General features: G+C 42.7%; 1 protein-coding gene across 3 annotated transcripts in view; it reads left to right on the top strand.

Moving 5' to 3' along the window:
- tmod1 (tropomodulin 1) overlaps positions 1-16,775 on the top strand; it is a 107,680-nt gene that overhangs the window by 82,066 nt on the left and 8,839 nt on the right. For all 3 annotated transcript variants that reach the window (XM_060846635.1, XM_060846633.1, XM_060846634.1), the window contains one exon: positions 12,713-12,856. In XM_060846635.1, the coding sequence (XP_060702618.1) occupies positions 12,713-12,856 (144 nt within the window). The remainder of the gene's footprint in view (positions 1-12,712; positions 12,857-16,775) is intronic.

The raw sequence follows: 16,775 nt of genomic DNA, 5'->3' as shown, positions 1-16,775 counted from the left end.
AATGTAGTTTTGTCTTACTCTCAAACAATAGCTGATAATATGGCACTAATTTGGGAAGTATAGTTAATACTGATGAAGACTGTGACAAATTAGATGATGTTAAAAAAAACTTAGAGAGTGAGTCACATAAATATAAAGTAAATTCCATTATGGATAAGTGTGCGAAGTGATGCATTTTAGTTTGAGGTATAAGATGGCCACCTACCATTGGTATAAATTGGGTAGAGAATCAGTAAGATCTATGGAGGCAGATGACCATTAAAAGTAGCAATGCAGACTAACAGAGTCCAAAAATACAAAGAAAGTACTGAGGTTCATTTCTAGAAGAATAATATTCAAAAGCAGAGAGATTATGTTAAACTCATATTGGGCCTTAGTTTGGCCAGACCCAAGATTTCTGTGCTCAGTTTTGGTCCATGTATTAAATTGAAGAATATAGGAAAGGAAAGGAATTTACAAAATAATACTGTAACTACGATATTCTACTTACCATTTATCTGAGATTCTCTTCCAGATAGAAAAAGAGCTGCTCGGTGACCTGATAGAGATCTTTAAAATTCTAAAGGGGTTTAATGTGGTAGCTGTAAAAGGGGATCTTTTTCCTTGTCAGGGTCCAAAACTAGGGACCATAAAAAATAGTAAAGTGAATAAGGAAATTTGAAGAAATCTCTTTACTCAGACAGTGATTGGAAAGCATGGGGTAGTTGGGCTCAATTGCATTCATGCATTGAAGATAAGCCAGATATAAACCTGTAAGAGAAACAAAGAGAAGGAAATGCTGTTGAACTGAGATGAAGTAATGTGGGAGGATCTTCATGTTGAGAATGAAAAATATATTCCTGTTTCTACACTATAAAGCTTAAGAATACTGATATGACACCGTATAATTTGTGGTTATATTGTAAAAATTTGGCATTTACTTTAACGTTAGAGCCAATCTAAAAGTTTACTAATGCTAATTAGTTATAGGCTCAATTACAGATGCTGATATGTTCTCACAAGCCTTACAGAATTTACTAAGTTTGTCATAACAAGTACAAAAGAAATACTTCTAAATAAAAGCAGTGGTTTTGCATTCTATCCACTTTGAGATGGAATTTGTTACCCGGGTTGGTTGGGCACAGATATCTTCTGTTGACTGAAGTTCTTCTGCCTTTGATGTTGCTTTTTGTGCATCGAATCATTCAAATCCATTCAAATCTTTGTTAACCCTTCCTAGCCACTACAGTCAGTATATCATCCACACTTCCTGAACTCAAATTGGCTTACTAGTATGTAAACAGTTCAGCGTCAATCTTGGTTTGCCCACTTCCTGATGGATTTCTTTAAAGTTCTTGGCATCTTGGTGATATTACTTCCTCTTGCCTCCTGATTCATTCTTTCTCATGTCCATCAGTTTGTAAGGTTATCCCTTTTGTGATAGCTTGTCCTTTTTACTTTACCAACTCCTTAGATTTTACCCAGATAAGATGGCATTGGTGAAGCCATTTGTAATTGCCCACAGAACACAATGTCACTCCCAGTAATAAACTATCGTCCAAATGTACCAATTGATACATCGAAGGAAATCCAAGACTCACTACAGAACTGAATTGCAAAGTAATATAATTGTATACATGTACACACCCACATCTATATGTAAAGCCATGAACCAAAACGTAATTGTGTCTTTGAGTAAAAGTTCCATCCTTTTCAAAAGCATTTTCACAATTGTCAGCCTTAGTTACATTCACTTGACGTATACAGCAGCAAGGAAACCATAAACCTTACTTTTGACAAGGACCATGTGGCTTTAAACCCCATTGAAACTATTTTACAACTAACCGCAATGAATATAATTTAATTACTCACTTAATTAAGTAGGTTAAAATGACTAAGTATTTTTTAAAAACCACATTCCTTCAGTATCTTACTCACTGATTAGCTCCAAAAACATTTATGCACATTTAAACACATGCAGTGCAGACCACCATCCATAAAGTATTTGTAAAGTTTTGTGTGTGCACTTTGTTATCTTTATCCATCCTAAGCGTTTGTCCATATTGGAAACTGAGAATATAAACAGAACATGCTGGGAACACTTAGCGGTTCAATCAGTTCCTGTGAAAAGGGATTGATCATTTCAGGTCAAACCCTTTTCATCAGAACTTTTAGGGCACTGACCTAAAAATTTATCTCTGTTTCTTTGGCTAATGATTCTGCTTGATCTGCTGAGTATTTCCAGAACTTTCTGTTTATATTTCAGATTTCTAGCTTCCCTGGTATTTCACCTTTATCGAGTGGAAACTGGGAATGTAAACTCCTCACTTTGTAATTACATTCACCTGCCAGTGGTGGCACTGCATCACCTCAACTTCTTCCAATTTGACCTCCTGCTCTTGCAAGGCAACTCTTCAAGTGCTTCACCCCGTGCAACTAGCCACACTGCTGAAAGTTTGCTATTTAACTGTTAATACTATTAAAGTGTACAAACATAAGGGCAGAATGTATGACCTTAAAACATCGACTGTATAATGTCAGAGCAGAGTGGTGCAATAAGCTTTGGCTCTCAAATACATTCATCAGAATAGACCATTCAGCCCCTTTAGCCTGTTCTGCCATTCAGTAAGATTGTGGGCAGCACAATGGCATAGTGGTTAGCACTGCTGCTTCACAGCGCCAGAGACGCGGGTTCAATTCCCACCTCAGACGACTGTGTGGAGTTTGCACGTTCTCCCCATGTCTGCGTGGGTGTGCTCTGGTGTCCTCCCACTGTCCAAAGATGTGCCGGACAGGTGAATTGGCCATGCTAACTTGCCCGTAGTGTTAGGTAAGGGGTAAATGTAGGGGTATGGGTGGGTTGCGCTTCGGCAGATCGGTGTGGACTTGTTGGGCCGAAGGGCCTGTTTCCACACTGTAAGTAATCTAACTTCCTACATCCCTTACTATCTCTGCTGAGGAAAAATGTACCTATCTTAGATTTAAAATTAATAACCAATCCAGCATCTACTGCCGTTTGTGGAGTTCCAACCCTTTGTGTGTAGAGGTGCTTCCCTTGCCCGATCCAAGCTCTGGAGCCATTATGTTAGTGTCAGTTCATATCGTTTCCACCAGCGGCTCAATCACTAGTGTAAATAATAATGGTGAGAGAAGGCATCCCTGATGACAGCCTCTGCCAATGCTAAAGCTATTTGAACTTAACCTGTTGGTGATCACTGCTGCTTTGGTATCACTGTATAATACTGTAACCTATTTAGTAAAGACCTCCCCAACACCAAACCATTCCAGTGTATAAAAGAGATATGGCCATTCTACCCGATCGAATGCCTTCTCTGCCTCTAGGGAGACAATTAATCTTGGTATCACTCCCTGCTGGCAGGTTCGTACCATATTTAAGACTCTTCTAATGTGATTAGTTGATCTGTGACCCTTTACAAACCCCATCTGGTCCTCTTTTATAATGAATGGTAAGACCCTCTCCAGTCTTAATGCTAACATTTTTGAGAGAATTTTAAAATCCACATTTAACAAGGATATGAGTCTGTATGAAGAGCAGTCATCTGGGGTCTTTTCCTTCTTCAGAATGAGAGAAATATTTGCTTCTCTCAGAGAAGGTGGGAGGCAGCCCTGACTATGTGAATAATTATATGTATTTATAAGTGGCCCGGCCAGTTCCCCTATAAATTCTTTATAGAACTCAGCCTGGAATCCATCTGGTCCAGGAGCTTTGCCACTCTGAAGCTGCCTCACTGCCTCCTATACTTCCTGGGATGCCAAGGGGCATTCAAGAATGACACCTTTCAGAGGTTAGGCCCAGGAGGGCAAGATTTTTAAAGAAAGACTCCATCTTCCTCGTTCTATCCTCACAGTTCTCCAACTTATACATTTCGAAATAGAACTTTCAAAAAGGCTGCATTGATCTTTTTATGATCAGAAGACAGGGTACCAGCACTCTCTCTAATAGACGTACTGGCTTGGGGAGCCTTTTTCTTTCTGGCAAGATACGCTAGATACCTGCCAGGCTTGTCACTGGATTCAAATAGTCTCTGCTTTGCAAATAATGTCTCCCTCTTTGCTGGTTGAGTAAGTGTGGTATTCAAAGTTACCCTAAGGACTGTGATCCACTGTGGTTTAGTAATGGAGGGCCTATCAACATACACTGGCTCAGCTGCCTACCGGTGAGCCTCAAGCAGATGCTGTTGTTCTCCCTTTTGTCTTTTCCGGGTTGCAGAATATGAGATAACCAAGCCTCACACGTATGCCTTAGCAGTCTCCCACATTGTCGAAGGGCTACTGGCCGTGTCTGAGTTGATATCCCAGAGGGTTTTAAATTCCTGAGAAATATATTTTATGAACTTGCTATCTTTCAGTAGAAAAGGGTCCATACGCCAATGTCGGGGACCTATCCCATCATCACTAGTCTTAACCTTCATATATACTGCGGCATGGTCAGAAATAGTTACATTACCTATTTTACAAGACAATATCGAGTTCAGAAGGATCGAGGGGACAAAAATCACATCGATTCTGGTATGACACTTGTGTGGGTTAGAATAGAAAGTAAAGTCTCTACTCTCAGGATGAAGACACCTCCACACATCCAACTCCCTATTCAGATCCGCCAGCTGCCCAGATCTCAAAGATATGCCCGCAGTGCTCCTAGGTATACTGTCTGTCTCTGGGTCAATGATACAATTAAAAACTCTCCCTATCATTGTATGGCGGACCCCAAGAGCCATCAACTTGGAGATTACAAATTTAAAAGGGATGTGCGGGGGGGGGGGGGGCAATAAAGATTCAAAATCCCGTATTCTTCTCCATATATTAGGGCTTTAATCAATATATACCGTCCAGACTCATCTTTTATCTGGCTAAGCATTTGGAAGGGAAGATTCTTCCGAATAAGAATGGCTACTCCCCTACTTCTTGAGCTGAAAGATGAAAAGAACACTGACCAAATCCACCCTGTTACAGCTTCAAATGTTCCTTATCAAGTAGATGTGTCTCTTGTAGAAGGGCCACAGCAACCCTTTCTTTTTTGAGACTTGATAATATCTTTTTTCCTTTTGATTGGTGAGTGGCTCCCCTTGACATTCCAGGAGTACCACCTAAACGACTGACTAGCCATGATCGTCCAAGCAAGTCCAAGACCTCCCAGGAGGAAGAACCCCCCCCAAAAAGACATTGAATAAAAACCAAAAACAATTCATGTATAAAAACACTCTTTAAAACAGCTAAATCAAAACAACTAAGAACTACTCCTAAATAAAAGTAACATAAGGCATATTTAAAAGGAGACTTTCCCCCTTGCTCAAAGGTGGCACTACTACCTTCCAATAAACCCATCATAACCTCTCCCAGCCAGAGCCATGCCCTCAGCCCAGGCATTACAAAATAGAGTAAATAAATTCCAATATCTTATAAGACAGGAGTTAAGACTGGGCCAAAATAAAAATATATTAGATTACAAAATTACAATCCCAGCAAGTATTGAGCAATCAAATTAAAAAAACACTTAGAAACATCCCCAATAATCAAATAAACCACTCGAGCTATAGATAGGAGTCCAAAGAAAGAATAAGGAACGAGAACACCCCCCCAAGGAAAAGTGGAGAAGAGAAAGACAGAGAAAGGAAGAGGTAAAGACAAAAGGGGAGCAAAATAAAGTCATTATCCATACAATTCAAGTCCCGCAGTCTATTTGAGAGCATTCAGGAATTATTTTACTTTTTCTGGTGACCCGAAGTTATGTACAGATCCTCCATGGCTGAAGTGCAGCGTTGCTGGACATCGCATGGAATATTGAATATTTAAGTCCCTCAGACGCTTCTTTGCCTCATCAAATGCCTTCCTGTTGTGGACCAAACCAGAGAGAAGTCCTGAAACAACATTATCTTGGAGTCCTTGTACATCATGGCATAGGGATCCTTCCCCAAGACTCTGGAGGCCTCCATCAACATTTGTTTTTCCCTGTAATGTTGAAGTTGGACTAGGACCGGGTGGGGGAGCTGGTTCGACCCGGGCCCATACACAGCAGCCCGGTGGGCCCACTCCACCCGCACCCGGTCCAGCTCCGACTCCAACTTCCAATGGCAGCTGTGGGAGCCATTGCTCCAGAAAATCCACAAGCTGGCCTTCCTCATCCCGTTCGAGAAGGCCCAGCTACCGAATATTTTTCCGACGACCTCGATTTTCAAGGTCATCGATATGTTCCTCCAGGGTCTGGACTTGCTGCTCCAGAGCCCGGACCTGACCCACGGATGACTCAGCAGTAGTCTCCAAGGCCGTGGCCTGTTGCTCCTCCCCTCCGACACACTGCCCAAGTTTCTCGATCTCTCGGTCATGCTTTTGCAGCATGACCGAGGTCGACTCCCACCTGGACTCCTAGATGGACACATCAATCTTCCCTCAGAGTTTAATGAACTCCAAGATCCTGCTCGCCTCTGCAGGTAAGACCCCCGGGGCGCCCGCGGACATCTCTGTTGCTGCAGGTAGGGGGGGTCCCTGTCTGCTGCGAACTGCGAGAGCCTTTGCCCTTGGTCATTTTAAAAAGCACCAAACTGTTAAAGTTTGATGCAGAATGGCCAAGGCTGCTGGGCAAAAACCATTTTAAGTAATTTGGCAGGTCAGGTGAGAGTGGGTACCCCACTTTGCCTAAGTCTTGGGCAGAGGTCTGCAGACTCAGACCTACTGGGTCACCACCATCTTGGATCTCCAGAGGTGCTTCCTAACATCTCTCCTGAACAGTCTGGCCCTAATTCTCAGACTATGTCCCCTATTTCTAGAATCCCCAACTAATAGAAATAGTTTATCTTTATCTACCCTGTCTTTGCTTGAAGATTTTGATCAGATCGCCTTTTAACTTGCTAATTTCTAGAGAAATCAGGCCTGATGTGTTTGATCTCTCCTCATAACTTAACCTCTGAGGTCCAGGTATCATTCTTGTATCTAAACTGCATTGTACTCCCTCCAATATATCCTTCCTAAGGTGTGGTGCCCATATCAGCTCATGGTATCCGAGTGGGATCTAACCAGAGTTTTGTATAATTGCAGAATAACTTCTGTATCAATAGACAATAGACAATAGGTGCAGGAGTAGGCCATTCTGCCTTTCGAGCCTGCACCACCATTCAATATGATCATGGCTGATCATCCTTAATCAGTATCCTGTTCCTGCCTTATCCCCATAACCCTTGATTCCACTATCCTTGAGAGCTCAATCCAACTCTTTCTTAAATGAATCCAGAGACTGGGCCTCCACTGCCCTCTGGGGCAGAGCATTCCACACAGCCACCACTCTCTGGGTGAAGAAGTTTCTCCTCATCTCTGTCCTAAATGGTCTACCCCGTATTTTTAAGCTGAGTCCTCTGCTTCGGCATTCACCCATCAGCGGAAACATGTTTCCTGCCTCCAGAGTGTCCCAATCCTTTAATAATCTTATATGTCTCAATCAGATCCCCTCTCAGTCTTCCAAACTCAAAGGTATACAAGCCCAGTTGCTCCAGTCTTTCAGAGTAAGGTAGTCCCGCCATTCCAGGAATTGACCTCGTGAACCGACGCTGCACTCCCTCAATAGTCAGAATGTCTTTCCTCAAATTTGGAGACCAGAACTGCACATAATACTCCAGGTGTGGTCTCACCAGGGCCCTGTACAACTGCAGAAGAACCTCTTTGCTTCTCTTCTCAATCCTTCTTGTTATGAAGGCCAGCATGCTATTAGCCTTCTTTACTACCTGCTGTACCTGCATGCTTACCGACATTGACTGGTGTACAAGAACACCCAGATATCTTTGTACTGCCCCTTTATCTAAATTGATTCCATTTAGGTAGTAATCTGCCTTCCGGTTCTTGCCACCAAAGTGGATAACCATACATTTATCCACATTAAACTGCATCTGCCATGCACCTGACCACTCACCTAACCTGTCCAGGTCACCCTGTAATCTCGTAACATCCTCCTTACATTTCACCCTGCCACCCAGCTTAGTATCATCGGCAAATTTGCTAATGTTATTACTAATACCATCTTCTATATCATTAATATATATTGTAAAAAGCTGCTGTCCCAGTACTGATCCCTGTGGTACCCCACTGGTCCCTGCCTGCCATTCTGAAATGGAGCCATATGTTTCCAGTCAGCCAACCAACTTTCAATCCAAGTTAGTACTTTGCACCCAATACCATGCGCCCTAATTTTGCTCACTAACCTCCTATTGTACTATCCTTGTTCTCCAATCCTATAGGTATAAAACCCAGCATTCCATTTGTTTTCTTGATTATTTTCTGCATCAGTAGTGACATTTTAAAGATCTAGTCACCTGAACACCTAAGTCTCTTTGGACACCTAGAAAGTACACTGATACATTCCCTTTAGTCTAAAATGAATATCCTCACACTTGGTAACATTGAACTCCATCTGCCACAGTTTTGTCCATTCAGCTAGTCTATATATATATATATATATATATATCCCTTTGTAATTTTATGCTATTGTCGACACTGCCCACAATGTTGTCAACTTGCATCGTCAACTTTGTACCATCATTGTTTTCATAAGAATAAGTGAGAAAAATAAAGCACAGCTAAGGAACTTTCAAAATACGACAGTACGCTGAAAGACAGGACAAATAATAAATGAGGAGGAGAAAGTGAGGACTGCACCTGCTGGAGGTCAGAGTCAAAACATATGGCGCTGGAAAGGTACAGCAGGTCAGACAGTATCTGAGGAGCAGGAGAAGCTCCATGAAGGGCTTATGCTCAAAACGTCGACTCTCCTGCTCCTCAGATACTGCTTGACCTGCCGTGTTTTTCCAGCGCCACACTTTTTGACCCCAATAATAAATGAGTTAGTGGAAATAAAGCTGCGTCTATAAAGTGTGCTTGAAAGGATTACTTAAGTTAAAAATCACACAACACCAGGTTATAGTCCAACAGGTTTAATTGGAAGCACACTAGCTTTCTGAGTGACACTCCTTCATCAGGTGATTGTGGAGGGCTCGATCCTAACACAGAATTTATAGCAAAAATTTGCAGTGTGCTGTAAATTCTGTGTTGCGATCAAGCCCTCCACAATCACCTGATGAAGGAGCGTCGCTCCGAAAGCTAGTGTGCTTCCAATTAAACCTGTTGGACTATAACCTGGTGTTGTGTGATTTTTAACTTTGTACACCCCAGTCCAACACCGGCATCTCCAAATCAGGAATACTTAAAGTATGGTAAATTTGCTGAAAAATGACGAGTGAGTGGGGACAAGAAGTGACCGTTACAGAAAATAGCCAGTATATTATTGGGAATTTCTCCCCAGCTAGGATAAATTCATAATTTCTGTAGTACTGTAGAATCAGCGAATGGTGACAGCGCAGATGGAGGTTATTCAGATGGTTGGCTCTCTGCAAGAGCACTTGAGCTAGTTTTACTCTCCAACCCTTTCCTCATAGCTCTGCAATATTTTTCTCTTCAGGCACCTGTCCAATTTTCTTTTCAAAACCAACGTTCAATCTGCCTCCAGCAATTTTAAAGCAGTGAATTTCAGATCCATTCCACTGTGCAGAAGGGTTTTTCTGTATGTCATCTTTAGTTTTTATTGCTTACACCTTAAATCTGTGTCCTCTGGTTCTGAATCCTTATGTCAATTAGAATAATTTCTGTCACAAACATTTTGTAGTTCCCTAACGATTTTGAACTGCTGAATACGATTTGCTGAACAGGAATCATGGAATCATAGACTCATAGAGATGTATAGCATGGAAACAGACCCTTCAGTCCAACCCGTCCATGCCGACCAAATATCCCAACGCAATCTAGTCCCACCTGCCAGCACCCGACCCATATCCCTCCAAACCCTTCCTATTCAAATACCCATCCAAATGCCTCTTAAATGTTGCAATTGTACCAGCCTCACCACTTCCTCTGGCAGCTCATTCCATACACACACCACCCTCTGCGTGAAAAGTTTCCCCTTAGGTCTCTTTTATATCTTCCCCCTCTCACCATAAACCTATGCCCTCTAGTTCTGGACTCCCCAGCCCCAGGGAAAGAACTTTGCCTATCCATGTTTCCTATCCATGCCCTTCATAATTTTGTAAACCTCTATAAGGTCACCCCTCAGCCTCCGACGCTCCAGGGAAAACAGTCCCAGCCTCTTCGGCCTCTCCCGATAGCTCACATCCTCCAACCCTGACAATATCCTTGTAAATCTTTTCTGAACCCTTTCAAGTTTCACAATGTCTTTCCAATAGGAAGGAGACCAGAATTGCACGCAATATTCCAACAGTAGTCTAACCAATGTCCTGTACAGCCGAAACATGACCTCCCAACTCTTGTACTCAATCCTCTGACCAATAAAGGAAAGCCTGCCAAACGCCTTCTTCACTGTCCTATCTATCTGCGACTCCACTTTCAAAGAGCTATGAACCTGCACTCCAAGGTCTCTTTGTTCAGCAACACTCCCTATGACCTTACCATTAAGTGTATAAGTCCTACTACAATTTGCTTTCCCAAAATGCAGCACCTCGTATTTATCTGAATTAAACTCCATCTGCCACTTCTCACCCCATTGGTCCATCTGGTCCAGATCCTGTTGTAATCTGAGGCAACCCCCTTTCGCTATCCACTACACCTCCAATTTTAATGTCATTGCAAACTTACTAACTGTACCTCTTACGCTCGCATCCAAGTCATTTGAGTAAATGACAAAAAGTAGAGGACGCAGCACTGATCCTCGTGGCACTCCACTGGTCACAGGCCTCCAGCCTGAAAAACAACCCTTCACCACCTTCCTTTGTTTTCTACCTTTGAGCCAGTTCTGTATCCAAATGGTTAGTTCTCCCTGTATTCCATGAGGTCTAACCTTGCTAATCAGTCTCCCATGGGGAACCTTGTCGAATGCCTTACTGAAGTCCATATAGATCACATCTACCGCTCTGCCCTCATCAATCCTCTTTGTTACTTCTTCAAAAAACTCAATCAAGTTTGTGAGACATGATTTCCCTCACACAAAGCCATGTTGCCTATCCTTAATCAGTCCTTGCCTTTCTTTCTTCAAGGAGAACAAGCCCAACTTTTCCAATCTTGAGTTTTTTTATTCCTGGCTATATTCCCATGAATCTTTTCTGCTCCTTTTCTCTAATTTTGATCTCCTTCCTTCAATGTCCAGAATTGGAACAATACTCTAGTTGACATGTCATAGAGTCATAGAGCTGTGCATCACGGAAACAGACCCTTCGGTCCAACTTGTCCATGCCGACCAGCTATCCCAAATTAATCCATTCTCATTTGCCAGCACCCAGCCCATATCCCTCCAAACCCTTCCTATTCATATGCTCATCCAGATGCCTTTTAAATGTTGCAATTGTACCAGCCTCCACCACTCGCTCTGGTAGCTCATTCCATACACGCACCACCCTCTGCGTGAAAAAGTTGCTCCTTAGGTACCTTTTATAACTTTCCCCTCTCACCCTAAACCTATGCCCTCTAATTCTGGACTATTCAGTGTTTTATAGAGATTGTTTCTCACAGCTTTGCTTTATTTCTCTATGTCTCTATTTATAATCGAGGATCTCATTTTTCAACCTTCCATAACTTGAGCTCATCACTTAGTACACATAATCACTTAGATCTCTCTATTCCTGCATTCCCTAAGGTGTCTATTTTGTCTCTCCTCGCTTTTCCTCACCAAATGTATAACTTCACACTTCATTGCATTAAATTTCATCTGCCACAAGTCACTCATTCAACTAATTTGCCCACGTCCTTTTAAAATCTCCTCACAGCTCTCAGTACTTCAAAGCTTTGTTGTATTTGCAAATCTTGGAACTGTGCCTTATATACCCAGGTTCAGGTCAATAATGGCTATGGTTCTACTACCAACTCTTAGGAAACCCCTCTGTAAACAGTGAGAGACTAAAACTAGGCTTCAGTGTTAAAGAATAAGATGTCTTGCTTTGAAGTAAGAGATTAGGAGAATTTATTTTTCTCAGAGGCTCTATGGTGTGTGAAATTCTCTTCCCCAGCAGTTGGTGGAGGCTGGGTTTTTAAAGGTGGAGTTAAATATATTTTTGATGGACAAATGAGTCAAGGGTTTTAGGGTGCAGACATGAAAGTGGAGCTGAGACGATATCAAGATCACCATGATCTTTTTGAAAGTGGCACAAGTCTGAAAGACCAATTGACTGGCTCCTGCTCTAAAGTTCTGTGTTCCTTTCTCTTCCATTTACCTGAAGAACAGTTATTTACCATTTCTCTCTGTTTCCTTGTCAATCAACTTTGTACCCATGCTACCATTGTCCTTTGCTAGTGTTCCATAATTAATCTAAATTTGCTCAAGTGGCTATTTCACTGTGAACTCTTATCCATCAGAATGTTGTTGGAAACTGCTCTCCAACCAAGGTCTCACTGAGAACTCTCCAAAAAGAATATCTTTAGGAATTCCTCTCCAACCGATACATCATCAGAATTTTATCTGTTAGTGCATTGATATTAAAGCAACAAAGCTCGTGCTCACAATGAACAACTTCCATAATAATTCTTTTCAGTGTCAAATAAGATGTAAACAATGTATCTAATAGCTGGCATTGATTAAAGACCAATTCTAAAAAAAGCATAGAAATGTTCATTCTAACAGCTCTGTTCAAAGAAACGAACCATGTATGTGAACAGGAGACTTTCTTCCATGTCTTCTTATTCAACTATCTCATTCCTTGATATTTTTGTGTGCATTTTGCTCCTTTTCAAGGCATTTGCAGAAATGCTGCAAGTTAACAAAACATTGAAGAGTTTGAATGTGGAGTCCAATTTTATCACTGGCAATGGAATCCTGGCTCTAGTGAAAGCTCTCCAGTACAATAACACATTGCTTGAACTTAAAATTGACAATCAGGTAAGATGAATATTCTCCTGTTGTAGTATAGCTTCAGAATTGTTTAGATTTGGATTTGGTACTGGGTAATGAACCGGGCCAGGTGTTAGATTTGGAGGTAGGTGAGTCCTTTAGTGATAGTGACCACAATTCAGTTAAGTTTACTTTAGCGATGGAAAGGGATAGGTATATACCGCAGGGCAAGAGTAATTGCTGGGGGAAAGGCAATTATGATGTGATTAGGCAAGACTTAGGATGCATAGGATGGGTAGGAGAACTGCAGGGGATGGGCACAATTGAAATGTTGAGCTTGTTCAAGGAACAGCTACTACGTGTCCTTGGTAAGTATGTACCTATCAGGCAGGGAAGAAGTGGTTGAGCGAGAGAACGTGGTTTATGAAAGAGGTTGAAGCTCTTGTCAAGAGGAAGAAGGAGGCTTATGCAAAGATGAGACGTGAAGGCTCAGTTAGGGCACTTGATTGCTACAAGTTAGCCAGGAAGGACCTAAAGAGAGAGCTAAGAAGAGCCAAGAGGGGACATGTGAAATCTTTGGCAGGTAGGATCAAGGAAAACCCTAAAACTTTCTTACAGGTATGTCAGGAATAAAAGAATGACTAGACTAAGATTAGGGCCTATCAAAGAAAGTAATGGAAAGTAATGCATGGAGTCTGAAGAGATAGGAAAGGCACTAAATGAATATTTTTCTTCAATATTCACACAGGAAAAAGACAATGTTATTGATGAGAATTCTGAGATACAGGCTATTAGACTAGAAGGGATTGAGGTTCATAAGGAAGAGGTGTGAGCAATTCTGGAAAGTGTTGATAAATCTATAGATTAGTCCCCTGGGATGGATGGGATTTATCCCTAGATTCTGTGTGTAAAAAATGAGGTCTGCAGATGCTGGAGATCACAGCTGCAAATGTGTTGCTGGTCAAAGCACAGCAGGTCAGGCAGCATCTCAGGAATAGAGTGGGAAGCTAGGGAGGAGATTGCAGAGCCTTTGGCTTTGATCTATATGTCGTCATTGTCAACAGGAATAGTGCCAGAAGACTGAAGGATAGCAAATGTTGTTCCCTTGTTCAAAAAGTGGAGTAGAGACAACCCTGGTAATTATAGATCAGTGAGCCTTACTTCGGTTGTGGGTAAAATGTTGGAAAAGGTTATGAGAGATAGGATATATAATCATCTGGAAAGGAATAATTTGATTAGGGATAGTCAACACGGTTTTGTGAAGGGTAGGTCGTGCCTCACAAACCTTATTGAGTTCTTTGAGAAGGTGACCAAACAGGTGAATGGGGGTAAAGCGGTTGATGTGGTGCCTACCTGATTGAGTTTTTTGAGGAAGTAATAAAGAGGATTGATGAGGGCAGAGCAGTAGATGTGATCTATATGGACTTCAGTAAGGTGTTCTACAAGGTTCCCCATGGGAGACTGATTCGCAAGGTTAGATCTCATGGAATACAGGGAGAACTAGCCATTTGGATACAGAACTGGCTCAAAGGTAAAAAAACAGAGGGTGGTGGTGGAGGGTTGTTTTTCAGACTGGAGGCCTGTGACCAGTGGAGTGCCACAAGAATCGGTGCTGGGCCCTCTACTTTTTGTCATTTACACAAATGATTTGGATGCGAGCGTAAGAGGTACAGTTAGTAAGTTTGCAATGACACTAAAATTGGAGGTGTAGTGGACAGCGAAGAGGGTTACCTCAGATTACAACAGGATCTGGACCAGATGGGCCAATGGGCTGAGAAGTGGCAGATGGAATTTAATTCAGATAAATGTGAAGTGCTGCATTTTGGGAAAGCAAATCGTAGTAGGACTTATACACTTAATGGTAAGGGTCCTAGGGAGTGTTGCTGAACAAAGAGATCTTGGAGTGCAGGTTCATAGCTCTTTGAAAGTGGAGTCGCAGGTAGATAGGATAGTGAAGAAGGCGTTTGGTTTGCTTTCCTTTATTGGTCAGAGTATTGAGTACAGGAGTTGGGAGGTCATGTTGTGGCTGTACAGGACATTGATTTGACCACTGTTGGAATATTGCGTGCAATTCTGGTCTCCTTCCTTTTGGAAAGATGTTGTGAAACTTGAAAGGGTTCAGAAAAGATTTACAAGGATGTTGCCAGGATTGGAGGATTTGAGCTACAGGGAGAGGCTGAACAGGTTGGGGCTGTTTTCCCCGGAGCGTCGGAGGCTGAGGAATGACCTTATAGAGGTTTACAAAATTATGAGGGCATGGATTGGGTAAATAGGCAAAATCTTTTTCCTGGGGTCAGGGAGTCCAGAGCTAGAGGGCATAGGTTTAGGGTGAGAGGCGAAACATATAAAAGAGACCTATGGGGCAACTATTTCACACAGAGGGTGGTATGCGTATGGAATGAGCTGCCAGAGGATGTGGTGGAGGCTGGTATAATTGCAACATTTAAGAGGCATTTGGATTAGTATATGAATAGGAAGGGTTTGGAGGGATATGGGCCGGGTGCTGGCAATTTGGACTAGATTGCGTTGGGATATCTGGTCAGCATGGACGGGTTGGACCGAAGGGTCTGTTTCCATGCTATACGTCTCTATGACTCTATAGATTTCAGTAAAGCACTTGATACAGTTCTCCATGGCAGGCTATTGCAGAAAATACAGAGGCAAAGGATTGAGGGTGATTTAACAGTTTGGATCAGAAATTGGCTAACTGCAAGAAGACACGGGTGGTGGTTGATGGGAAATGTTCATCCTGGAGTTCAGTTACTAGCGGTGTACCGCAAGGATCTGTTTTGGGGTCACTGCTGTTTTTCATTTTTATAAGTAACTTGGATGAGAGTGTAGAAGGATGAGCTAGTAAATTTGCAGATGACAGTATGGTTGGTGGAGTTGTGGATAGTGCTGAAGGGTGTTGCAGGTTACAGAAGGACATAAATAAGCTGCAGAGCTGGGCTAAGAGGTGGCGAATGGAGTTTAATGCAGAAAAGTGTGAGGTGATTCACTTTGGAAAGAAGCATTAGAAAGGGTGCAGAGGAGATTTACCAGGATGTTGCCTGGTATGAAGGGAAGGTTGTATGAGGAATGGCTGAGGGACTTAAGGCTGTTTTCATTAGAGAGAAGAAGGTTAATAGAGGCTTACAATATGATCAGAGGATTAGGTAGGGTGGACAGTGAGAGCGTTTTTCCTTGGATGGTGATGGCTAACATGAGGGGACATAGTTTTAAACTGAAGGGTGATAGATATAGATGTAAAAACAATGACTGCAGATGCTGGAAACCAGATTCTGGATCAGTGGTGCTGGAACAGCACAGCAGTTCAGGCAGCATCCAACGAGCAGCGAAATCGACCGTATTCCCAATTCCTCCGAAAATGCCATCCCGTATCCCCAATTCCTCCGCCTCCGCCGTATCTGCTCCCAGGAGGACCAGTTCTACCATAGAACACACATGGCTTCCTTCTTTAGAGACCACAATTTCCCTTCCCACGTGGTTAAAGATGCCCTCCAACACATCTCATCCACATCTCACACCTCCGCCCTTAGTCCCCACCCCTCCAACCGTAACAAGGACAGAACACCCCTGGTGCTCACCTTCCACCCTATCAACCTTCGCATAAACCAAATCATCCGCTGACATTTCCACCACCTCCAAAAAGACCCCACCACCAGGGATATATTTCCCTCCCCACCCCTTTCCGCCTTCCGCAAAGACCGTTCCCTCCGTGACTACCTGGTCAGGTCCATGCCCCCCTACGACCCACCCTCCCATCCTGGCACTTTCCCCTGCCACCGCAGGAACTGTAAAACCTGAGCCCACACCTCCTCCCTCACCTCTATCCAAGGCCCTAAAGGAGCCTTCCACATCCATCAAAGTTTTACCTGCACATCCACTAATATCATTTATTGTATCCGTTGCTCCCGATGCGATCTCCTCTACATTGGGGAGACTGGATGCCTCCTAGCAGAGCGCT

Source organism: Hemiscyllium ocellatum, chromosome 2, assembly GCF_020745735.1.
Source record: "Hemiscyllium ocellatum isolate sHemOce1 chromosome 2, sHemOce1.pat.X.cur, whole genome shotgun sequence".
NCBI classification, from domain to species: Eukaryota; Metazoa; Chordata; class Chondrichthyes; order Orectolobiformes; family Hemiscylliidae; genus Hemiscyllium; species Hemiscyllium ocellatum.
This window is presented reverse-complemented; position numbering and strand designations above follow the sequence as displayed.